Source organism: Podarcis gaigeae (assembly GCF_964106915.1).
Source record: "Podarcis gaigeae genome assembly, chromosome: 17".
NCBI lineage: Eukaryota > Metazoa > Chordata > Lepidosauria > Squamata > Lacertidae > Podarcis > Podarcis gaigeae.
The window spans coordinates 41716683-41743267 of record NC_139694.1 but is presented as its reverse complement, the minus strand read 5'-3'; the positions used below and the strand labels follow the sequence as shown (position 1 = coordinate 41743267).

Here is a 26585-nt window from a genome sequence, read left to right as displayed (position 1 = left end):
CACAACAGGAGGCAACTAATCTGTATTAAGTGGTCCTGGGAACATGCCTCATTTACCATCTGGGCAAGTTTTGGCTTTGCCATCAGGTGGTTCCACCATTGTGAAGCTTGCCAAAACTCTGCTTGGAAGTTTAAAAACACAATCACGCCACAATAATTCCCCTTCCAAAGATACCCATCTGGGAAGCTTCTGCCCAGCTATGCAAAAGCAATCCCCACAGCAAAAAAGGAAAGCGGTTGTGCTGATAGCTTCCTTCTTTCTTCATCCTCCCCCATATAGTTCTTCCAGATGACATTCAACAGCCAGTCTAGATCTGGCCTCAGCAGACAGCACACTCACCCGCTGGTGACCTTCTCCAGTGGGTGGGAGGGGTTGTAGGAGCTGGGGCTGCAGCAGGAGAAAGCAGTGAAAAAGGAGAAGACCATTAGAAGAAGAAGGGTTTGGATTTGATATCCCGCTTTATCACTACCCGAAGGAGTCTCAAAGCAGCTAACATTCTCCTTTCCCTTCCTCCCCCACAACAAACACACTGTGAGGTAAGTGGGGCTGAGAGACTTCAGAGAAGTGTGACTAGCCCAAGGTCACCCAGCAGCTGCATGTGGAGGAGCAGAGACGCGAACCCAGTTCACCAGATTACGAGTCTATCGCTCTTAACCACTACACCACTGGGTTTATGAACTAGCAATTTATAAGCTTAGGGTATCAATGCAGTCCAACAGACAAAGAAGACTGAGGTAGAAGACTTGAACTTTCATGCACATCTAACCCAAGGAACCATCTGTAACCCTAGAGGCCTCCTAACAAAACTGACCAAGAGCAGGTTGCACTACACCAAGGATGGGGAACCTAAGGTCCCCTAGGCAGGAGTTGGAAGCCCAGCTCCCATCAGCCTTAGCCGGCACAACTCATGCTTGGAATCATGGGGAGAAGAGTGTGATTGCATTCATGACATGCTTGATGGCTTCCCATGGGCTGGCCAATGTGAGAAAAGAATCCTGAACTGGATTGGACTTTGTTCCCACAGAGGTCAGCTATGTATTGAGGACTACAAGCTCCCCATTCCTGGACTACACAATCAGTGCATCACGGCTATTGATACCTATAGGAACAGGGGAGCACCTTGTCCAGGCATGGAAGGCTTACTGGGTGACCTTGAGCCAGTCGCCATTTCTCAGTCTACACGCCTTCACAGAGCTGTCGTGGGGATAGAATTGGATGGGATGACCACATATGCCACCTCAAGCTCCTTGAAGAAAAGATGGGACATAAAATGTTTTGTTTTGTTTTTAAAAAAAGGAAGGGTCTCTCCCTCCAAAAACGCACTTAAACATGCATAAAATATGGGAGCATATGCAGGTCACTGCAATCAGTTCACTTCTAAAATGCTACCTCTGCTACCAGAACCAAAACTATTTGGATCAGTACCTCAGCACTTGGGTCTACATAAATCCCTTTCTTGAAATCAAAGTCGGTCAAATCCCGTGATCCTCCCAGTAACCTCAGGAGCTCCACTCTACTGCGGATTTTCTCTCCTCTGGGGCTATGAGGGGGGAAAGAGAGAAGCAGCTGTTAGATGTGTAAAAAAGCAGCACAGTGAAAGTAGGAGTGAGCTGAGATGTTTGCATAACACAGTGCACAAGGGACTCTCTGATCTCAACAAAGGGATGTGGATCAGGTAAGATTTCAAGTGTTGCCCAATGCAAGGGAGATTTCTCACTTTATTTGAAACTTTTTGGATGTGCACACCACTGACACGGAAGCTAAGAATCCTATTGTGTTGTTATGTACTGCGGTTGTGCTCTACTTAAATCCTAGAACAATGGAGGCCTTGTGGATGGGTGGTCCCTGTGTCCAGGAAATAGACCCTGCACATGTTCCAGATGGGGTTGCACTCTCTCTGAAGGAGAAACCCAATAGTCGGGGTATCCTCTTTGATCCAGCCCTGTCACTAGAGTTCCCAGTGACCTTTGAGTAGCAGTGCTTTCTATCAGCTCCAGCTGGTCCACAAGCTGCAACCATTCCTGGATACTGGCAGCTTGACCACAGTGGCCTATGCAATGGTAACCTCAAGGCTTGGTAACTGCAACACACTTTATGGGAAGCTACCATTGCAGCTGACCCAGAAGCTGCAGCAGAATGCAGCAGCCAGTCTGCCCACAGGAGCAGATTAGTTGCAACACGTCAACTCCTCTGCTGAGCTGAACTGGTTGCCCAGTTGCTACTGGGCCAGGTTAACTCACAAAGTCCAAAACAACTTGTGCCCAAAAGACCTTAAGGACTGCCTGACCCCTTATGTTCTGTTGGTTTCTGCTTTCTTCACTGTGCAGCAAAATGCTTGTCAGAAGACAATTGTTTACATTCCACAGTCAGAGTTACTGTTGGGTTCCCACGGGAAATGGGAGACTGGATGTGACGTACACTGGTTTCCTGTTTTTCACTGTTCTCTCGGTGTTCTTTGTTTCCGAGAGGGGTTGCTTCTCTGCTCTCACAGAGGCAGGATGCATGTTTGTATTCTCTCAGCATAGAGTGTAAATAAAGTTAAGAATGTAGCACATACTGCTTATCCTTCTGCTGTGTGGACTACTCTGCTTGGGCTCAAGATAAGACGAACCTGTATCAGCTTCAGATGGGCGAAGCTGGTCAAAATCTCACATGTTCCACCTCCATTACTGAGATCCTCTGATGGAGCTACTACCCACACCTGAGGTTGAGTCAGCCTTTCCTGGGTCCTGAGTTTTCAGTGCAGCAGGTCCTGCACTGTGGGATTCCCTGCCAGCAGAGCTTCCGGCAAGAAGTGCCAACCTTGTGATTGGCAAGCCCAAGAGGCTCAGTGGTTTAAACTACAACACCACTTGTGTCCCTCCAGTGAGGGGTGAGCTCCCGTTGCTGTCCCAGCTCCTGCCAACCTAGCAGTTCGAAAACATGCCAGTGCAAGTAGATAAATAGGTTCCAATGCAGCAGGAAGGTAAACGGCGTTTCTGTACGTTCTGGCACTCGTCACGGTGCCCCATTGCGCCAGAAGTGGTCTAGTCATTTTAGCCACTTGGCCCAGAAAGCTGTCTGTGAACAAATGCCAGCTCCCTCGGCCCAAAAAGCAAGATGAGCGCTGCACCCCATCATCGCCTTTGACTGGACTTAACTGTCCAGGGGTTCTTTACCTTTATTTGACAAGAATCATTATTGCATTCATTTAGACATATCCTTAAAATAGTGTTATTCAGACAAGTCTTTGCCATGTGAATTTCTTACCAAGCAGCCTTTGCCGATGCCTTTATTGCTCTTATTGGAATTGTGTCCACTGCCTTGTAAGTAAAAAGTCAAGAGAAAGAAGTGCATCTTTTGAGAACGAGCAGAAACAAGACTGACTGAAGAGAGATTTAAGAATATTTCTCAAGCCTTTGAACTGTCATGAAACCCAAGGTGCTTCTTTCCTTCAGTGGTTGTAAGAGAGGCACTGACAGCTGGCTGCCTAGGGAATAGGACCTGAAGGGAGGGATAGGCAACATGTGCCCTCCAGGTGGTCATGGACTCCAACTCCCATCAGCCCCTGGAAGCATGTACAATGGTCAGGAATGATGAGAGTTGTAATCAAGCAACATCTGGAGGGCACCTCTTCCTACGACCCTTACACTCTTTTCCAGATGTGACCCCAAATGGCATTACCTTGTGTAATAGGTATCTGACTGTCCAGGTCTTGTTCCATTTTTGCGCAAGACTTCACGACGCTGCCAGCCGGGCCCTAGAGCGGGGCAATCCACCCAGCCCTCTGTCATGTTGTTGTTGGATATACCGCAGGGCAAGAACTGAAACAGCAAGAGAGTAATGGAAGGGTCATAGCTATGGGTTATTGGTTATTGTTCTTAAAATAACCAAAAACATACACACAGTCATGCAAGGAAGCACACAAGAAAGAGCAAACTTGAAAGAGATGCTTCCATATATGGTTCCCCCCTCTTTTGCAGCCGCTATAAGTAAGGTATAATTTGACATCCTAAGAACCCCAACTGGTATTCCTTTAAGGTAGCAATGGTTCTAGGCCTTCCTTAGGACTATGCAAGATGCACAGACATATTGGTGAAGTCTCAAAAGTCTGAGGAAGGAGCAGCTCCAGGGGACAGAGAGAAGCAAGTCTGTGTCTCTCCCATCATGGCTGCTACACTTGCCCAAACAGTCCATACCAGGGGCTGAAGGAAACCCTCCAGTCTCTCTATCGGGCTTTTTGAACTATCTGAAGCAGGCCAGGCCACGCCTCTCACTGGCCCTTGCTGAGAGATGCCCTTGGACGTTAACAATATCTCTTTGCTGGTCTGCATGGAGAATAGAGAGGGATGGGAGAGTGCATGTAGAAACTAGCCTCCTGTACAAAGGTAAATTGTACATCCATTGCTCTTCCCATGTTTGCTTCTGCCCCCCCCCCCCCGCTATGTGGCCTGCAGGAGGAAATGCAGCCCTTCGACTGAAAAGGTCCCCCCCCACCCCTGAAGGAGCTTTTTCCTTCCATCTATTCCAAGACCTTTTAAAAACTGAAACGTACCAGAAGTTGTGACCATGAAAGCAGAGTGTTTACAACAGCTCAATTCCGCATACTACAGCTTCTTTGGGACAGAACACATGCCCCACAAAAGATAGATGGCAGAGAAACAGCTTTAAATCTGTGTTCTCTTTACTTAAGTAAACATTAGGTTCTATTTCTGATGTTGCAAGTTTCGCCCAAGATTTCTACATTTGAAATCTATTACTTAGATTTACAAGTTTTAAAGAAGGGAGGGAAACAGAAGAAGCTGAATTCTGGACAAATAGCAGAGCTGAATAGGACTAGACAATACAAATTTAAAAACAGTTTAAAAAATAACAAAACAATACAACAAACAGATGTGGAGTGTTGTTCACGTAACCAAGGACAAACCACAACAGATGAGCAAATGCTGTAATATAGGTGACACTGGAATGAGAACTGAGAAGCAGGAGGGCGCCCATAGTCCTTACCCACAGTATTAGATGTAACGAGCTGATATCAAAATTCCACAAATTTATCTGAGTCAATTTCCCATCTTGTCAAGTTAGCTTTTTGACTAGCTCATCTTAATACACTGCTTATTCTGAAGTGGAGACAGCTGTGAAACAATCACAGAGAGGCAGAGAGCAAAGGAGGCACACACCTTTGCACGGGGCTTGAGGAGGTCAGGCCACCATCCAGGGCTGAATTCAGGTGCTATGCAAAGGCTTTATCCCTTTCTCTGTACAATTCAGAGACAGGCTGAAATACGCAGTCTCTCGCTGGTCATTGCAACCATGCGGCTGATTCCAGATGCTCTTGACAGGCAAAACACTGCAACAGACCCAAAGCTGCACCCTTCTAGCTAGCTGGGATAGATGCAAAGGCAGGCAGAATATTCTCCAACAGCAAGCCCCACATACAGACAGGGCTGTGTTGACTCTACCGCCCGGGTGACAGGATGTGGGAAGATCTATAGTCTGTGTATTATTCCTAACTACACAGAGAAGATCACGCACTGAGAACAGAACTAGCTTGCCCAAGGACAGGCAAGCCTTGTGGTGGAAGGAAACTCTCTTGCTAAAATGACCATTTCTATAAGAATGCAAGGAGATAAGCACCATTACATCACATTTCAACACAGCAAGGTCAACCATAATTGGGGTTATTTTGTTAATCTTGGCCCTTTCCTCCTTCCCACTGATACAGACTGCGACGAATTCATATGCATACTTGTGAGTATGGCCTCCCAGAGAGATCTTAACTTTTAAAATTTAATTAATACCCCAGTTGTTATAATAAGGGGCAGCCATAAGTCTGTTCCAGCAGGCATTCATCTGCACCCTATTTGGCAGTTACAGGTGAGGGGATCAGGGCCAAATCTTCCTCCAAGAATGCTTAGTGACAGATCAAGATGCTGTTTGGAGCTTTTTAGTTTGGGAGGTGGACTGGTCAATATGAATGCCATCGCCCCACTCCTGGTAAGACAAACAAAGTTGGGGGGGGGGTTATCCATGTATCTTTACCAAGCTTCTTTCACACTTTGCAGAGATGTTCAGACTAACTACAGTGGTACCTCGGGTTACAAACACCTCGGTTTACAAGCACTTCGGGTTACAGACTCCGCTAACCCAGAAGTAGTACCTTGGGCTAAGAACTTTGCTTCTGGATGAGAACAGAAATCGCACAAATGGTGGCGCGGCGGCAGCGGGAGGCCCCATTAGCCTCAGGTTAAGAACAGTTTCATATATATATATATATATAATATTTATTACTTTTAAACCTTACAAAAAAGAAAAAAGGAAAGAAAAGAAAAAAGAAAAAAAACACAATACAATATAATATATAAACAATACACAACACAGCATTAACACAATAAACTAAACAAAACAAAGCAAAAACAATTTAAAACACACATTATACCATTTCAATATCATATCTTACATTCCCTTGTTTCAACGACTTCCTCACACCTCCCTTTTTGTATTCCACTTCTATTAAATGTTTCAGTAATTCCTTTCCATCTTCCTTTATTTTCTGTCATAATAATTGTCTTAACATATTTTAACCTTATTTTCCCTTTAATACTCCAATGATCTATTTGTACTTAATTCCTTCTAACATTTCTACTAAAGCCGTGTAACTTCATTCCAACATTTTTCTAACACTCATTAATTTTGCAATATTTCTATAAATAGTCTTTAAACTTTTTCCAGTCTTCTTCCACCGTCTCTTCTCCCTGGTCTCGGATTCTGCCAGTCGTTTCCGCCAATTCTATATAGTCCATCAACCTGGTAATCTTCCGTCCGTGCACTTTACTTTGTCTTCTACTGATCTTATTCTTATTTTCCTTCCTTTGATGCTGAAGAGTAGATCTCGGGGAAACTCCCACCTAGCGATGTTTTTATTCCTTTTCGACAGGGCAACCAAATCTCCGTAGTTAAAACTAAGATCCAAAATATATTTCAGGACGTGATTCAGGATTCCTCCAAATCTGAAGGCCCCCACGACTCCAATCTCCTCCTGACCCAAGTCCAGGTCCCAAAAATCAGCAAATCCCTGTGTGAGGGGATCTATCAAACTTTCCTTCTCCAGTCCAGGCAGGGCTCCAATCCTCAAAATCTGACTTTCTCTAAATTCAATCATGGAAGGCATCAACTTATGGTCATCAAATTGCATCTGTAAGGCTGGGGCTCTCTCCCTCTCCACTTGTGTTACTTTAGGTTCAACGGCAACAACTTTCTCCCTAGCCTTCTCCACAGTTTGCCATGTCAAAGTAGATTCCTGTATCGATTCCTGAATAGTTTCTGTATTGATGTTCACTTTTTGTCCCAAATTGTTCACTTTTTGTCCCAAATTACAGTGGTGCCCCGCAAGACGAATGACTCGCTAAACGAAAAACCCGCAAGACGAAAGGGTTTTCCGATTTTTTAGCGGCTTCGCAAGACGAATTTCCCTATGGGCTTGCTTTGCAAGATGAAAGCCCATAGGGAAATCTCCGGAGACAGCGGGGAAGCGCAGCGCGCCTTCTCCTCTGTTCCCAGACCTTTCCTAAGGCTTGCGGTGGGAGGTCCGGGAACAGAGGACAAGGCGCGAAGGGCTTCTCCTCTGTTCCTGGGGCTTGCGGTGGGAGGAGGGTTTTTCCTCCCCACGCCAACATTCAGAACAGCATTCTGAATGTTGGCGGTGGGGAGGAAAGCCCTCCTCCCACCGCAAGCCTTCAGGACAGGTCCGGGAACAGAGGGGAAGGTGCGCAGCGCTTCTCCTCTGTTCCCGGACCTGTCTTGAAGACTTGCGGTGGGAGGAAGGTTTTCCTCCCCACCGCCAACATTCAGAAGGCTGTTCTGAAGGCTGGCGGTGGGAAGAAAAGCCCTTCTCCCCCACCAGCCTTCAGAAGAGTTCCCGCCTAGGCTGCGGATAGCAGCCTGCTGCCCCGCGCGAGGGGCGCTCTTAAGCAGAGCGCCTCTCACGCGGGGCAGCAGGCTGCTATCCGCAGCTTGGAGAGCCCCCTGGACCTCTTCTGAAGGCGGGCGGGGGGCAAAAGTCTTTGCTCCCCCCCGCCTGCCTTCAAAAGCCGTCCGGGAGCATTTTAAAATAGCCCCGGGACAGCGGATGAATTCTCCGCTGTCCCGGGGCGATTTAAAAGCCCCCGGGAAGGCAGGCAGGGGGGACAAAGACTTTTGCCCCCCGCTGGCCTTCAGAAGAGGTCCAGGACCTGCCTTCCCGGGGGCTTTTAAATCGCCCCGGGACAGCGGAGAATTCATCCGCTGTCCCGGGGCTATTTTAAAATGCTGGCGGGCGGCAGCGCTGCCGCCCGCCAGCATTTTAAGATCGCCCCGGGACAGCGGAGAAGTCCTCCGCTGTCCCAGGGTTTTTAAAATGCTGGGGGACGGCAGCGAACCCTTCGCTGCCGCCTGCCAGCATTTTAAGATCGCCCCGGGACAGCGGAGAAGTCTCCGCTATCCCGGGAAGGCCGGCGGGGGGAAGCAAAGAGTTTCGCCCCCCCGCCGGCCTTCAGAAGAGGTCGGGGGACAGGCTGTCCCTGGACCTGGTCTGAAGGCGGTTTCCATAGGAACGCATTGATTGATTTTCAATGCATTCCTATGGGAAACCGTGCTTCGCAAGACGAAAAACTCGCAAGACGAAAAGACTTGCAGAACGAATTAATTTCGTCTTGCGAGGCACCACTGTATCGATTTTGGTAGTTATCACATCCATCTTCTTGTGGAGCTGTTCCAGTGAGTCATTTATCTTACATAATGCAACCACTATTTTTTTTAAAAAAATAAAAATATTTATTACTTTTAAACCTTACAAAAAAGAAGAAAAAGAGAAAAGGAAGAAAAAAGAAGCAAAAGAAAGAAAATACAATACAATACAATATATAAACAATACACAACGCAACATTAACACATTAGACTAAACAAAACAAAGCAAAAACAATTTAAAAACATACATCATACCATTTCAATGCCCTATCTTTCATTCCCTCGTTTCATCGACCTCCTCTCACCTCCCTTTTTGTATTCCACTTCTGTGTATTGTTTCAGCAATTCCTTTCCATCTTTCTCTATTTTCTGTCATATAATTTTCTTAACTTATTTTAACCTTATTTTCCATTAATACTATAATACTTATTTGTGCTTAACTCCTTATAACATTTCTACTAAAGCCATATAATTTCATTCCAACATTTTTCTAACACTCATTAATTTTACAGTATTTCTATAAATAAACTTTAAACTTTTTCCAATCTTCTTCCACCGTCTCTTCTCCCTGGTCTCAGATTCTGCCAGTCCTTTCCGTCAATTCCATATAGTCCATCAACCTGGTGATCTTCTGTCCGAGGCTCTTAATTCTTTTCCAAGTCCCTTCTGCAGATCTTCTTCATATTTATACATGCACTTTGTCTTCTGCTGATCTTGTTCTTAATTTCCTTCCTTTGATGCTGGAGAGTAGATCTCGGAGAAGCTCTGACTTAGCAATGTTTTTATTCCTTCTCAACAGGTCAGCAAAATCTCCGTAGTTAAAACTAAAATCCAAAAAATATTTCAGGACGTGTTTCAAAATCCCTCCAAATCTGGAGGTCCCCACAACTGCAATCTCCTCCTGACCCAAGTCCAGGTCCCAAAGGTCAGTACATCCCTGCATGGGGGGATCTATCCAACTTTCCTTCTCCAGTCTAAGCAGGGCTCCAATCCTCAAAATCTGACTTTCTCTAAATTCAGTCATAGAAGGCAACAACTTATATTCATCAAATTGCCTCTGTAAGGCTGGGGCTCTCTCCCTCTCCACTTGTATTACTTTAGGTTCAACAACAACAACTTTCTCCCTCGCCTTCTCCATAGTTTGCCATGTCAAAGTAGATTCCTGTATCGATTCCTGAATAGTTTCTGTATAGATGTTCACTTTTTGTCCCAAATTAGTCACTTTTTGTCCCAAGTTATCAATTTTGATAGTCATCACATCCGTCTTCTTATGGAGCTGTTCCAATGAATCACTTATCTTGCATAATGCAATCACTAAGGCTTCTTCTGTCGACATTCTTACCGATCCAAGGTCAATCCCTGGTTCTCACGGTTTTTTATCTTGCAGCTGGAGATTCCCCCAGCTCAACTCTTGTAACAGTTTCAAAGGCTCCCTCTAGAGGGAAACAATTTCTATTTGTATCAATCCTTTTAAGCACAGTTCAAGCGATAAAATTAGTTTCAATTTACAGTTACTTTTACTCCTTTTTAAACGCAGAAGGAAACAATGGAAACAATGTATTTCTCTTATTTAACTATCTGTCAACAAACGTTTTATTCAGTCAATGAACTTTTCCAAAACGTCAGACTTACTAGCAGCCCCTTTCCAGGTTCAGAGCGGTGGTAATTTAACTTTCTTCACTCTCTCTCCTGCAGGCTTACGCAGTCCAAAATTTCCCCCCTCTTCTCCTGCCTCCAAGGGGGGTTTAATGATTTTAGCCGATGGAAGTTTAACCCTTTACAGAGGACTTTCCAAGACTTTAGCTTGCAGCCTCTTTGCTTCAGTCTATTTACAAAAGGGGAAGGCGGACTTCCTGTTTGAGACCTCCCCATTTCAGTGCCAAATTAAGACGTTTAAAAATCCAATTTTCCGTTCTACTCATGGGTAGTTTTTTTAAGATCAAATCGTCCACAGGAAAAAGTCAGCGCTCTCCAGTAACAGCAATGCGGCTTCACTCCGTGAAAGAAGCAGTCAATTCGAAGCACCACGCCACTCACCCCACGTCGCACCGGATCCCCAAAATCGGTTTTGCCCACGAGTAGGGGAGGCGCAAAAGGTGCCAGCCGAATCCCACGTTCATAGGCTTCTCCCGCCTATGATTTTTAGTGGGTCCCCGCCTTCGCCGTGGCGGCCAGACCCTGATTTCCACAAAGCAAATTCCTCCCGATCAGAGGAATTCAGCCATTGCTGGAGGCGCCAACCCGGAAGTTCCCATAATGCAACCACTAAGGCTTCTTCTGTCGACATTCTTAACAGGTTCAAGGTCAGTCCCAGATTCTCACAGCTTTTTATCTTGCAGCTGGAAATTCCCCCAGCTCAACTCTTATAACAGTTTCAAAGGCTTCCTCTAGAGGGAAACAGTTTCTATTTGTATTGGTCCTTTTAAACACAGTTCAAACAATAAATTTAGTTTCAATTTTCAGTTACTTTTACTCCTTTTTAAGCGCAGACGGAGACAATGGAAACAATATATTTCTCTTATTTAACTAGCTGTCAGTGAACGTTCTAATCACGGTCAATGAGCATTCTAAAGCACGTCAGTCCTGCTGGCAGCCCGTTTCCAGGATCGGAGCGGTGGTATTTTAATTCTGTTCGCTCTCTCCTGCAGGTATATTTCCACGAGGCAAATTCCTCCCAATCAGAGGAATTCCGCCATTACCGGAGGCGCTAACCTGGAAGCCTGGTTAAGAACAGTTTCAGGTTAAGAACGGACCTCCAAAACAAATCAAGTTCGTAACCAGAGGTACCACTGTACTGTACTGCATAGCACTCTGAGGGGAGCTGTCCTTGAAGACAGCCCAAAAAGTATCGCTCATGCAAATACTGTTGCTGTTCACCTCCTGACAAGACTGGAAGGAGGGGGCATGTTTTATGGACTGTACACAAGCAACCAGTGTAGCCAAGTAAAATCGAATGTGCTGCTTCTGAGCCATATAAAGAGCGACAAAGCCTAGGTTTGGTATATATCAAGGAGGATTTCTCCTCAATGCAAAGCCTTCATCAGTTGACATCTGCAGCAGCAGCACAATTATTTTAACCCTTTCTTTCTTTCTTTCTTTTGCATCAACTTTTGCCTATAAGGATGCAATCCTATGGTTCTTGGAAGAGTGCCCCATGAGCAAATGGACAGAGCCACTTCTCCTAAATCAGGCTTCCTCAATCTCAGCTCTTCAGATATTTTGAGACTACAATTCCCATCATCCCTGACCACTGGTCCTGCTAGCTAGGGATCATGGGAGTTGTAAGCCAAAAACATATGGAGGGCTGAGGTTGAGGAAGCCTGCCCAAAATGATAGAGCTGGTCTACTTACTTTTGAGACCAATGGGAGGCAAGATCAGGAAGAAAAAACCAACAGTCAATGGAAGGAGACATGAAAAGCTGGGGGGAAGCAGCTGTCCCCACCTTCTACTTTGTCAGCATAAGACTGCCAGGACTTTGGACTTGATGGATTTGATGGTTCCTCCACTTTGGATTCTTCCTCCCCTGCCCTCTTTGAATTACTCTGCCCATTTGGTTGGTGAAAAGGGCACTCAAAAAGTTAATACAATAATGTCCCTCTGTTGCACAACACAAGAATGGCAGGAATTCAGGGAAGCTCTCTGAGCTACAGCCTTAGTACATGAAGTTCATCACCTGAAGATATATGCCTCAGCCCTTCCTTGCAGCTTTTTAGAATGAAAGATATAAAAGCTTTTTCTTTATTCCAGCATTTGCTTGGACCCTGAATACACCTCTCTAACGATGAGAGTCCAAGCCTTATTTTAAGCACGTGTCTCAGTTGAGCCTTGCACCATGGTACATTTTAATTAAAGGCTTCCACATTTAAGGAATCTGTTTAATTAAAGCAGAGTTGAGCAGCTCGGCAGCTGTATCCATGACTGAGTAGTCCGATTTAGGATCCACTCTGCTCACCCCGAAGCCCTAAACATAGGCAAAAAAAAATATGAGAGGCACAAATACAAGATGGGTGACACCTGGCTTGAGAGCAGTACATGTGGCCACTTCCGGGTTGGCGCCATCGCCGAATGGCGGACTCCCTCCGAGCTCCGGAGGGAGCCTGCTCGGCAGGGGCTGGGTCCTACCGCGCCGGCGATGCGGGGACCCTCAAAAACCATGGGCGCTGAAACCCATGGACATGGTGACTCGGCTGGCACCTTTTGCGCTCCCCCCCCGGCCCGCGAAGGAGCCTTTTTAAAGGCTACGGAACGGGTGACGGGGGGGGTGCTTTGAGTCCTCCGCTTCCCCTGCCGAGCGAAGCCGCATGCCATTCGGCGGAGAGCGCTGACTTCTTCTATTGAAAATCTGGACCTAAAAGAATAACCCGTGAGTAATTGGAACTTGGACTAAAAAGGGGGATAAATTTTTTAAAAATTCGGAGCGAGAGGGGGAGGCGCAAAAAGGAAGTCAGCCCCCCCCCTGTTGTAGAGGAGTTAAAGCAAAGGATTTGACATCTAAGATCGAGTGCAACCCTATTTTTACAAAGATATTAATTTCGCGACGGAAAACTATAAGACTGAGCTGGAGGAGAAAAGTGGAATTGATTTAAAAGTAAACCCCCCCCCCCGGAACCCTGGGAGCGTTTTGCGAGAGCGTCGGGAGAAGACAAAGAGAGGTTTTGACAGCTGTCAAAGAGCTGTCAAAGCAGAAGAACAAAATGAGAACTTTGTTACAAGGACTTTGCCGGTTACATTTGTTATAAATTGGATACAAATTGTTTAAAACAAGGAATAATAAGTTATTTGGACTGATTGGGGTGATCTGGAAGGGAACTGAGTTATTGCAACCCACCTAGAGGAGCCGAGGGATATTACAAGTTGTTGACATGGAATTTGAATATAACTTTCTATCTCCTGGGAAACTGCAGAAATGGAACACTATTTTGACTACAGAGGCTGACATACTAAAGAAGACAATAGACTTATCTATTGAAAAATGGAAGGGACTTGGCATTATGTTTCGTTCCTGAATAACAGAGCCTCTGCAGCTGAATTTGAAGCTTTTGGAATTAGAACATTTGTGCAGGAAAACAGGAAAGGAAAGAAAAAAAAAGAAAAGGAGAGAGATCAACAAGAACAACAAGAATAACAAGAATAACAAGAATTGGATAAAGTTGGAAGAGGGAACATTTGGGACATCCAGATTTGAAAGGTTTAAAGAAATAAAATTGGAGTTTTTACTCCTAATGTATAAAAATCTGGATGGAAAAAATGGGCCTTTTTGAGACAGACTCCTTCCAAGATTGGACATTCGAAATTAAAGATGACTGGTAAAGGACTATGGCTTAAATAATTGTGGGAGCTCCAGGAAGACATCAGATGTTGATAAATTTTGGGAACGCAACCGGGAAAAGGGGGAGGGAAATTTGGAATCCAAAGGGTGTTAAACTACATTTTATTTCATTATATTTTAATTTGTAATGTATGTTAAAGGGGGGAACACGTGGAAGGGAACAGGTCGATTTTAGGAGATGGGAAAATATTTTTAAATTGGGTCAATGACAATAAGTTCAAAATTTGGGATAAGAAATTGCTGAATTTATAAGTAAGAATTGGAATACAAGAGGGGGAGGGGAGGGGAAGTCCTGGAAAGATGTTATGGAAAACAAGATTTTAAATTTGGATGTTTTGTTTTTTTTATTTTGTTGTAATTGGAAACTTTTAATAAATATTATTTTTAAAAAAAGAGAGAGCAGTACATGTGAAAAGGATCTAGGAGTCTTGGTTGACCACAAACTTGACATGAGCCAACAGTGTGACGCGGCAGCTAAAAAAGCCAATGCAATTCTGGCCTGCATCAATAGGAGTATAGCATCTAGATCAAGGGAAGTAATAGTGCCACTGTATTCTGCTCTGGTCAGACCTCACCTGGAGTACTGTGTCCAGTTCTGGGCACCACAGTTCAAGAAGGACACTGACAAACTGGAACGTGTCCAGAGGAGGGCAACCAAAATGGTCAAAGGCCTGGAAACGATGCCCTATGAGGAACGGCTAAGGGAGCTGGGCATGTTTAGCCTGGAGAAGAGGAGGTTAAGGGGTGATATAATAGCCATGTTCAAATATATAAAAGGATGTCACATAGAGGAGGGAGAAAGGTTGTTTTCTGCTGCTCCAGAGAAGCAGACACGGAGCAATGGATCCAAACTACAAGAAAGAAGATTCCACCTAAACATTAGGAAGAACTTCCTGACAGTAAGAGCTGTTCCGACAGTGGAATTTGCTGCCAAGGAGTGTGGTGGAGTCTCCTTCTTTGGAGGTCTTTAAGCAGAGGCTTGACAACCATATGTCAGGAGTGCTCTGATGGTGTTTCCTGCTTGGCAGGGGGTTGGACTCGATGGCCCTTGTGGTCTCTTCCAACTCTATGATTCTATGATTCTAGTCTGCCTCCCTTTTTCCCTGACTGGATTACCACGCCCAGGGGGGTCACCACCCAGCAGTTGTAAAAGACAATTGAACTTTGGAGCATGGAATATACAGACTTTGTTGGATAACACAGATAATGAGTGTCCAAAACGCAGAACTGCCATCATTGCAAGAGAGCTGTGGTGTTTTAAGATCGATATTGCAGCATTTCAAAAAACTCAAAGAGCAAGAGAGGGACAATTGAAGGAAGAAAAAGGAGGCTACTCTTTCTTCTGGAAAGGTCTACCTGAACAAGAACGTTGAATACATGGAGTAGGCTTTGCTATCAAAAACAATCTTGAGAAGCTCTTGTAAGAAGTCCCTACCGGCATTAATGAGCGGCTTTCAACCCTTTGAATAAAACTTCCCCAAACCCAACAGGCTACTATTCTAAGTGCTTATGCACCAACACTGGATGCCGAGGAAGACATTAAAGAAAATTTCTACTCTCAGCTGAAGACAAATCTAAAAAAATGTAGTATAAACACCGACAACTGGGAAACACTAGCCTACGAGCACTCCAATTGGAGAACAGCCTTTACCAAAGGTGTCATGGGTTTTGAAGACCCTTGAACTCAGGACGAAATGGAGAAATTGCAAGTATAATCAAACTACTATATATTTTTCAATTGGGCCCCAGTTTAAGTATTGTACAGTGGTGCCCCGCAAGACGAAGGCCTCGCAAGACGAAAAATCCGCTAGACGAAAGGGTTTTCCGTTTTGGAGGCGCTTCGCAAAACAAATTTCCCTATGGGGTTGCTTCGCAAGACGAAAAAAATCTTGCATCCCCCCGTGGGTTTTTTTCACTTTTTTCGCCCTTTTCTTAAGCCGCTAAGCCGCTTATCAGCTGTTCTGCTGATAAGCCGCTTAACAGCTGATCGCTGGAAGCAGCTTGACAGCTGTAGCGCTAATCCGCTAAGCTGTCAATGGGCTTGCTTCGCAAGACAAAAAAACCGCTAGACGAAGAGAATCGCAGAACGAATTCTTTTCGTCTAGCGAGGCACCACTGTAGCATTTTTTGTTAAATTGCATCTTGCAATTTAAACATTGTATTTTGTCTCAGGTTCCTGGGCAGTTGTCATGTTTATTGGTAAAACATGTTTTTGCCATGGCCTTGCTTTGAAGAAACGGAGTTGAGCTTGCCGCTCGCTGCTGCTGCTGCTTCGGAAGAAGCAACGGCGGCGGCGGTGGGGGGCTCCGCTCCACACCACCCATACCCAGCCTATAAGGTGATCCCTGACTTTTTAACCTCTTTTCCGGGGTTAAAAAGTCACCTTATACGCCAGAATCTACGGTACTTTAATGACTAATGTTACTATTGAGCAGATCTCTTTCTAGTTGAGAAGTTTGATTCACAAACCCGACCTTTTTATCTATTTTATATAATTCATTAAGTTGATAATATTGTAACTCACTCACTAACATTCCTGACAGTTCTTCAAACTTATTTAACTGAGTCTCACCACTTACATCACTTAATAAGTTTCTGTAGTCTCTTTTTTTTTATGCTTTTTATTGACATTTTCCAAAAAACAAAATAAAACAATCTTTACAACCATTCTTGGTGTTATCTTATTTACATTGCGTAAAACAAGCCTCGACTTCCTACCTTCCCAGTTGCAGTTTTCTTAATATACATCTTCTCTTACAATTTCTTCTACATTTCTATACGTGTCACAAGAATTATATTAACCCTGCTGTAGTTCTTAAACTTCTACAGTTAATTCCTATATATGTTACAAATTTACCCCATTCTTCTACAAACTTTGCCCCTTTTGGTGTCGGATTTTATATGTCATTTTCACTAATTCTGTATATTCGAAAAATTTAGCCTGCCATTCGATTACTGTTGGGATCTCCGATGACTTCCATTTTTGGGCTACAAGAACCCTAGCTGCTACCATGGCATATTGGAATAATTTATGATGCTCCTTTTTTATTTCGTCCCCTATTATCCCTAATAAGAATGCCTCCGGGGTTTTTTTTGGAAATGTGTACCTAAGGAGTTTCTTGAGTTCATTATATATTAGATCCAAAAAAAAAAAATCATTTCATCACATACCCACCACATATGATAGAGATCCTTACGTTTAAATTTCCAACAGGCTTTGTTAACCATTTTGACCAGGGTTATATACCACCAGTACATCATTTTTTCCAGGTTTTCCCTTAAAGTGGAACACGCTGTCAATTTTATCGTTTGCTCCATAAATTTACCCATTTATCATACTCTATGTTATAACCAAAATCGATTGCCCACTTTATCATCACTTCTTTTATTAACTCAAGGATGTGTTTCTGTAGTCTCTTAACAACTTCAGAACAATTAACCCAACATTCTAGTTCCACTAGCTTAAAGTTATAGCTCTGCTTAACATTTCATGATTAGACCACAAGCAGCTATCACAGGAAGTCCCTTGGCTCAATGCAGAGCAGGGCAGTTCTTTTATTTGTGAACCAGATTTCCAATTTAGTTCTGAAGCTTTGGCTCTCCAAACACTGGCTCTCCCCGTAGTTTCAGAAGTGGGAGAGGGAAGAAGAGCTCCATTCCTTTTCCCCAAACTCACGGATCACCCACTAACCTGCCCCTTGCTTCTTCTGTGGCAAAAGCTTTTTAGACAAGATTGGTTTCCAGAATGACACAAATATATAAATAATAATAAATTTTTATTTGTACCTCCTCCCTCCCCGGCCAGAGCTGGGCTCAGGGCGGCTAACATCATAAAACTAACAAAGTAGCCAAAGAACATAAAAACAAGCGATCAATTAGTTAAAATACATCTTAAAATTAGTTCGGAGTAAATTAAGATCTGGACAGGTGGCAGTCCACGCGTAAAATTGAGAGTGGTTAATATTCTCCAAGGGCTGTGGGTAAATCCTCAGTGCCTAGGACTTGCCGATCGCATGGTCGGCGGTTCGAATCCCCGCGGCGGGGTGAGCTCCCATCTTCATTCCCAGCTCCTGCCCACCTAGCAGTTCGAAAGCACTCTTAAGTGCAAGTAGATAAATAGGTACCGCTTTATAGCGGGAAGGTAAACGGCGTTTCCGTGTGCTGCGCTGGCGCAGGCTCGCCAGAGCAGCTTCGCCACGGTGCTGGCCCCCAGCCTCTTAAGTGAGATGGGCGCACAACCCTAGAGTTGGACACGACTGGCCCGTACGGGCAGGGGTACCTTTACCTTTAATATTCTCCAGGGCCAACTGTTATCACTGGTCTTGTAAAGGACCTGTGAGCAGGCTAGGAGGCCTCTTTAATGCTTGTTCTTATACAGAAAGAAAAGACTCAGACTGAACACCGACCAAAGGCCTGGCGGAATTTATTATCATGATTGTGCAAGCTAATTATGCTTCATACTTAATGAAATCAACTCACATTTGAACAACATTATATACCTGCTGTTAGGTATCACGATGCATACTAACTGAGTTATCTTAAAACATTAACACTGAAACAAAGTCAGGAGCATAGTAACTACACTTGCCCAAATATCATTCAAGTAAACCGCTCATAAACAGACTGGGCAGATCACCGGGTTGTGAAGTTTGCATTCCTGTGTCCAAGAGGAAATGCTACCTTTTCCCAATGACAATTTTCCATACTTCCAGCTGTGAACTACACCAAACCAATAGTTAGGCAGCTCCAAAGCACTCTCATTCAAATAAGCTCAGCAGACACATCAAGTTTCTATAAAATGAGACTTCTGAAATCCCATGCAAGCCTGATTTTTCTGACACTACCGCTATGTTAACCATGTTACCCTAACCCTAACCCCTAAACCCTATACCTAACCCTAACTATTTTACTCTGCTTCCAAGCACACAGTCCTAATCCCCCCTTCAGGCACAAAGCCAGGGGACCTCCTATCTCAGGGGTCGGCAACCTGCGGCTCTTTAACGCCTTTGCCGCGCTCCGGGGTGGAGGCGAGGGGAGGAGGCGCATTTTCCTTTGTTCCCGTGCAGTCGCTGTCATCTGTGAGGCGGCGGCGGAGAGCAGAAGGCAGCGCCACTCTCCTCGCGAGTTGGGCGCAGGGCAGCGGCAGCAGGAAGGCTCCCCAAGGGCCGAGCGGCACGCGCCCGCCTTCCCCGTGAGCCATTGTTTTTAGTGCGCCTCCTTTCACTCATTGTTGCCCCGCGCGGTGAAGCGACCCCGGGTTGGGAGCCGCCAGGATCTCTGGAGCGAGTCCTCTTTCGGGGGTTGTGGGGGCTCCCAGCAGCAGCAGCTCCCGGCGGGAGCTCCTGCAGGGTGCGCAAGGCTTGCAGACACTCGCCCGAAGCACGGGGAGCCCTCTGGAGGGCTCCCTGTGCTTCGGGCAACAGGCTGCCGCCCCAAGCCTCGCGCGCCCGACGGGAGCTCCTGCCGGGCGCGCAAGGCATGCAGACACTCGCCCGAAGCACGGGGAGCCCTCCGGAGGGCTCCCTGTGCTTCGGGTGGCAGGCTGCCGCCCCAAGCCTCGCGCGCCCGACGGGAGCTCCTGCCGGGCACGCAAGGCTTGCAGACACTCGCCCGAAGCACGGGGAGCCCTCCGGAGGGCTCCCTGTGCTTCGGGCGGCAGGCTGCCGCCCCAAGCCTCGCGCGCCCGACGGGAGCTCCTGCCGGGCACGCAAGGCTTGCAGACACTCGCCCGAAGCACGGGGAGCCCTCCGGAGGGCTCCCTGTGCTTCGGGCGGCAGGCTGCCGCCCCAAGCCTCGCGCGCCCGACGGGAGCTCCTGCCGGGCGCGCAAGGCTTGCAGACACTCGCCCGAAGCACGGGGAGCCCTCCGGAGGGCTCCCTGTGCTTCGGGCGGCAGGCTGCCGCCCCAAGCCTCGCGCGCCCGACGGGAGCTCCTGCCGGGCGCGCAAGGCTTGCAGACACTCGCCCGAAGCACGGGGAGCCCTCCGGAGGGCTCCCTGTGCTTCGGGCAACAGGCTGCCGCCCCAAGCCTTGCGCGCCCGACGGGAGCTCCTGCCGGGCGCGCAAGGCTTGCAGACACTCGCCTGAAGCACGGGGAGCCCTCCGGAGGGCTCCCTGTGCTTCGGGCAACAGGCTGCCGCCCCAAGCCTCGCGCGCCTGGCGGGAGCTCGCGCAAGGCTTGCGGACACTCGCTGGGGCTGCAGGCTGCTGCCCGCAAGCCTTGTGAGCCTGTGGGAACTCCCGCCGGGCTTGCAAGGCTTGCGGATAGCTTCCTGAAGCCTGGAGAGCGAGAGGGGTCGCCTTCATTTTTGGAGGGGAAAAGTGCGTCCTATGGAGCGAAAAATACGGTATATAGCATGTCTTTGTTGCTGGCTGATTTGCTGCTATTGCTTTGCAATTTGCAGCTACTGTTTTGAAGGGGAGTGAAGAACACACACTCAAAAAAAGGTAACTTGTTAATATAACGTTTATTTCTATGAGGAGGAGTAATTCTGAGGGGTCAAACAAAAAATAATTAAAAAGTGTCAAAAAAGTTATTTTTATAATGACGAGGATAACATTGGGCTAAGAAACAATGTATGCAGTGTTATATTTGTTTTAAATGTCGCAATGGTTTTGCGGCTCCCAGTTGTTGTTTTTTCTTCGGAAACGGGTCCAAGTGGCTCTTTTTGTCTTGCAGACCCCTGTCCTATCTCAACAGCTTGCAATCATAACAGAAAGTGCTAGGCAGTAACTGCCATGTTCCAGAGGTTAAGGAACACAGGACTGGCCAAGATCTTTGGTTAGACCAGCCTTCTCTGACCTGGTGCTCACCAGGTATTTTCGACTGTAACTCCAATTAGCCCTAACCGCCGGCCATGATGGCAGGGGTTGATGAGAACTGGAGCCCAGCAACATCTAGAGGGCATCACATGTGGGATGAGAGAGTTCTGCCAAATGTTCTTTTCTTTTTTAACTGCAGAAGTATGCTCTTCGACAGAGGGCTCTGGACAAAGCAAAACCTGTTTTGGAAATGAGCTGATGATCATACAAGCAGCCAAAATACCCTTTGAGGGAAGGAGGATGACATCAATGATACTTTCAACAATGGAACATTGCTTGTCACCTTTCACTGCTTATGTCTCCCACTTGCTAGAATTCAAGCAGCAATACAAGGCACCATTTGCTTGTTGCAGCTTTCACTATGCTGAGCAGATGTTGTCATGTGACTCACACTCTACTGAAACATTAGGAACAAAGATGAAGAAAGCCATGTCTGGAAACATTAAAAACCAACACCGCTGAGAAGCACCAAACTATGGCCAAATAGTAGAGGCAGAATTTGCTTTCCTTGCAGATGACCTTTTATTTAAACCAACAAAGGAATTCCTAAAGGTAAAGGTAAAGGTACCCCTGCCCGTACGGGCCAGTCTTGACAGACTCTGGGGTTGTGCGCCCATCTCACTTAAGAGGCCAGGGGCCAGCGCTGTCCGGACACACTTCCGGGTCACGTGGCCAGCGTGACATCGCTGCTCTGGCGAGCCAGAGCCGCACACGGAAACGCCGTTTACCTTCCCGCTGGTAAGCGGTCCCTATTTATCTACTTGCACCCGGAGGTGCTTTCGAACTGCTAGGTTGGCAGGCGCTGGGACCGAGCAGCGGGAGCGCACCCCGCCGCAGGGATTCGAACCGCCGACCTTTCGATCAGCAAGTCCTAGGCGCTGAGGCTTTAACCCACAGCGCCACATTGGCAAACAAGATGCTTCAATTGTCATTAACATTTCTGGTGGTCACTCGTTATCTGTTTGTTTAGCCATAGGTTTTTTTACATCAAGGCATACATAAACAATTTACCGTATTTTTCGCTCTATAACACGCACCTGACCATAACACGCACATCGTTTTTAGAGGAGGAAAACAAGGGAAAAAACATTCTGAATGAAACAGTGGATGTATCATTTTTGTGCTTCATGCTGTGGCCACAGACATGTGATCTGATGGTGAATTTGGGGTGACCCAATGCAAAAATCCTGAGAATCCCTGTGGATCCATGCTTTGTAACCACGTTTTTGCACCATTGCAGCCCCAGGCAACAGTGGGTGTGTGATTTTTGGGGGGCAGGCTGTAGCCATGGACATGCTATGTGCTCTAATGGTGAATTTGGGCTGACCCAATGCAAAGATCCTGAGGATCCATGCTTTGTAACCACGTTTTTGCGCCATTGCAGCCCCAGGCAACAGTGGGTACGTGATTTTTGGGGGGCAGGCTGTAGCCATGGACATGCTATGTGATCTGATGGTGAATTTGAGGTGACCCAATGCAAAGATCCTGAGGATCCATGTGGATCCATGCTTTGTAACCACGTTTTTGCACCATTGCAGCCCTGTTTTTGCATCAGATCATTGCTATGTGATCTGATGGTGAATTTGGGATGACCCAATGCAAAGATCCTGAGGATCCATGTGGATCCGTGCTTTGTAACCACGTTTTAAGTGGGGAGAGAAGGAAAAATATAGAAGGGACAAGGAGCACGAGAGGGGTGTGCGGAGAAGCAGCTGGCTAAGAATGCAGGAGAGGGGTTTAAAGAGGGGGGGGACGAAGGCAAAAGTCCACCCACCCACTCAAGCCAACCCTCTCTCTCTCTCTCTCTCTCATCTGCATGTTTTCCGCTGCCTGCCGATTCCCCAGACGCAACAGCAGCAGCAGCAGCACCGGAGCAGGGACGCTCTGCTTTCCTCTCTACTTGCCTGGAGGAGAGGGGTTGCCTGGAGGGGAGGGGATTTCACTGCTCTTTGTTCCGTCTGAGCAAACAGCAACTGAAACAGAACAGGGTGGGCAGTAAGACCCTGAGGCAAAATGCAGGAAAGCAGCAGCCTTCTCTCCTCCGTGACGGCACAATATGATTTTTGCCTGATTTTTGCCATGCACTTGGGACAAACGGCTCCAGGGACCACACATTCGCTCTATAACACGCACAGACATTTCCCCTTACTTTTTAGGAGAAAAAATCTGCGTGTTATAGAGGGAAAAATACGGTAATTGACATGGCTTCCTCCAAAATAACCATGAATTATGAAACAATGGTGTAGGGAGAAGGGGTTTGAATTTGTTAAGTACTGGGGGATATTCTGGGACACCACGGACCTGAGCAAGAGGGATGCAGTCAACTTGAACTCGATTGTTGACAATTAACATTAAAAAGGTGGAAGAGCAGCTTTTAAACTGATTACAGGAGGAGCCAAGAGGAGCCGAAGAAAATCTAGGTAAAGGTAAAGGTACCCCTGCCCGTACGGGCCAGTCTTGCCAGACTCTGGGGTTGGTGCGCCCATCTCACTCAAGAGGCCAGGGGCCAGCGCTGTCTGGAGACACTTCCGGGTCACGTGGCCAGCGTGACATTGCTGCTCTGGCCAGAGCCAGAGCCAGAGCCTGTGCAGGGGCAGAGATGCCAAAGAACTGCAGGCCAAAACACAAGAAGAGAAACATTGTACAGTCATACCCCGGGATAAATACGCTTCAGGTTGAGCGCTTTCGGGCTGCGCTCCACGGCAACCCGGAAGTAACGGAACAGAATTCCCCAAAGGGAATTCTCCTCCACAGAAACACTGTGGATGATGATACTGGGCCCTAAGAGCAGTGTTTCCCAACCTTGTGCCTCCAGATGTTTTTGGCCTACAACTCCCATCATCCCTAGCTAGCAAGACCAGTGGTCAGGGATGATGGGAGTTGTAGGCCAAAAACATCTGGAGGCACAAGGTTGGGAAACACTGCCTAAGAGTAACTTGGTGCTAGGAAAATGCTACCATCCTCCTGTTCAAGATGTTATTGAGATGATGAATGAAATGAAGGAAACAATCAAAAGAGGGAATGGTGAAACAATGGGTAACTTCAACTACCATCATATAGACTGGTGACATATGCGTTTCAGTCATGACAAAGAGGAAAAATTTCTGATTACAGTGGTACCTCGGGTTAAGTACTTAATTCGTTCCAGAGGTCCGTTCTTAACCTGAAACTGTTCTTAACCTGAAGCACCACTTTAGTTAATGGGGCTTCCCGCTGCCACCGCGCACCCGGAGCACAATTTCTGTTCTCACCCTGAAGCAAAGTTCTTAACCTGAGGTACTATTTCTGGGTTAGCGGAGTCTGTAACCTGAAGCGTATGTAACCCAAGGTACCACTGTACTCCAAATGAATATGCCCTAGAACACAGCTGGTCATGGATTTACCCTGGATTTATCTTAAGTGGTGCCACGGTGCCCAAGATGAAAGTGTTGCTAAAACAGTTGGAAGCAGTGGTTATAGTGCTATTAAATTGAATATACTATGTAAATGACCAACTGCCAAGAAAATAAACCTGATAACATGTGACTTCAGAAAGGAAACTAAAAAAATAAAAATGAGGGGCCTGGTGAAAAGTAAGTTGAAAGGCAATGTCAAGGGCATCAAATCACACCAAAACACTTGGACATTATTTAAAAACACAGCTGAAGGTTATACTATTAGAGGCAGGAAGGATTCCTTCAAAATTGGAATTCTTGTCTAAATGAGATCTTTGTGGGCTTCCAAAGGTATCTGGCTGGGAAAGCAGGATGCTGGATCATTAGCCTGATCCAGTAAGCTGTTCTTATGGATCTTAATGTTATTTTAACTGGAGATGCCATGAACTGAACTTGGTACTCCAGGCACGCACAACACGTTGATTGTGATCGACCAGTGGATTGTGGGATTGTTTCTTGTCAATTGCAGTGCAGGGCCTTTCTCTGCAGCCTCGGATGCAGTGGCAGTAGCTGCCGCCGCTGCCAGTCTCCATGGCGATGCAAGCCTGAGCAGCACCGCAAGCCTGAGTGGTGCCAAGCCGGCTTGCCTTCCTGCCTCTGTGCTGCACTCTTGGGGGTTAGAGTGCTGGGGTGAGGGGGACGTGGCGCCCTGAGGGCTGGGGGGTGTATCTGTGTGCCGACTTGCTATCCTTCCCGCTGCCCTTTGAGCGCTGGTGGGGGGGGGGGTTGTTACCAGCCCTGAGGGTCTGGGTGTGTGCAGGGTGTGTGTGTTCCTGCCAGGTACTAACTTAGGGGCAAGGGGCATAACATGATTGGACTCCTACTGGTCGAGGCTCTGACTTCCCCCTGGCTGGGGATCTGGGGAGCGCCTCTCCTTCCCTGCTAGAGAGAGGAAGGCAGTCTTGATTTCTGCCGCTCACGTTGATGTGTTTAGGGAGGGAGAGAACTAGCTCCTCAAAGAGAGAACTTTTGCCTCCCTTTTGTCCCCCTCCCTTAAACTCCCACCCCCCCGTGTCCAGTTAGCCACCTCCTTCCACACATGCACCCCACGTGCATATGACACACAAGACAGACCAGTTTGGCCCTGAGGGGGTCTAAAATAAACACACCAAGTACACACATGTTAAGGGGCAGGCGGGGAGAGTATGTTTAAGTTGAAGGATGACAACGGGAGCGTGTGGTAGTTCACTGCCAGTTTTTTATACTGGTTAGTGGATCAGAGCCTACTAGTGGATCAGCATGCTCCAACACAAAGCAGGACAACAGCCAGCAAGTTCCTCCAGCCTTCCATTCCAATTTCTATTACCATATTGTTTGTTATGCCAGAATCCAAAACCTAAGGACCCAGAAAATGCCAAACAACTCCTTTTGCTTAAATAAGCCTTCACTCTTGAGCTAGGAGCAGGAAACTGCTTTATACCCAGACAGTCCGTTGGTCCATCTAGCTCAGTGGTCCAACACTGACTGGCAGCAACTCTCTGGGGTATCTCCTACCTGGAGAGAACAGAGGACTTTACCAGGAAATTTTTTGCAGACAGAGCCTGGGTTCTATTGCGGAGCTGCAGCCCCTCAATATGAAGATTCAGCCCACCCGAAACTTTATCGTGCACCCCCTCTCTCACTACCAAGAGGCCGGCCATGATGCAGTTCTTCACCCAGCAGATCAGGCTCTTCGGAGCCACCACCATGGCAGAGAAGGCGCTGTGTCCAAAGGGGAGGCCTCGCAAAGAGGCCAAGAAGGGGACCCCGCCCCCCCCCGCCGTGGGAACACCCCAGCTCCGCACAGGAGAGCCGCCCCCGGCAGGCCTGGCCTCTCCAGCACCCGAAGCACACAGAGGAAGCACCGCGGCCTCTCCCGGGGCGAAGGGGAGTCCCCTCAGGAGCCGGCCCGGTGGCCGGCGGAGCCTCGACTCGCCTGGGGGGCTTCCTCCTCTCCCCCAGCCCCGGGAGCGGGCGCAGAGGCGGCGCCAGGCCGCCGGGTTTCGCCTCGACCGCGTGGTCCGCCTCCAGCCCCGCTCACTCACCAGCGGCGAAGGGAACCGGGCCCGCCGGGCCTCGGAGGGGCTCTGCCGCCCTCTGCGCCGCCGCCGCCGCCGCCGCCGCCTCCTCACCGGCAGCCGAGAGCAGGAGGCGCACGCGCGGACCCGCCCCCATGACGTCAGCGACGCCTCAAAGATGACCTGGAAGAGGAAGGCGCTTCCCGGGCGCTGGGCGCACGCGCGATATCCGGGGGTGCGCAGCCCCCCACGTGATAGAATCTTGGAAGGGACTTCGAGGGTCATCTAGTCCAACCTTCT

At 47.3% G+C, this 26585-nt stretch overlaps 1 protein-coding gene across 22 annotated transcripts in view; it reads right to left on the bottom strand.

Moving 5' to 3' along the window:
- Positions 1 to 26585, bottom strand: part of LOC310834650 (uncharacterized protein) — a 168484-nt gene extending 141899 nt beyond the window's left edge. For 20 of the 22 annotated variants that reach the window (XR_014559330.1, XM_083718600.1, XM_083718617.1 and 17 more), the window contains exons 1-4: positions 26313 to 26585; positions 3664 to 3803; positions 1426 to 1540; positions 340 to 387 (exon numbers count right to left, since the gene is read on the bottom strand). Coding sequence is in view for 21 of the 22 variants with exons in the window: in XM_083718600.1 (XP_083574726.1) it covers positions 340 to 387; positions 1426 to 1540; positions 3664 to 3803; positions 26313 to 26570 (561 nt within the window). In the remaining variant the exon portion in view is untranslated. Of the gene's footprint in view, positions 1 to 339; positions 388 to 1425; positions 1541 to 3663; positions 3804 to 5159; positions 6162 to 25594; positions 25783 to 26312 lie in introns of those variants that run through there. The other 2 variants (XM_083718603.1, XM_083718602.1) reach the window with 2 other exon arrangements.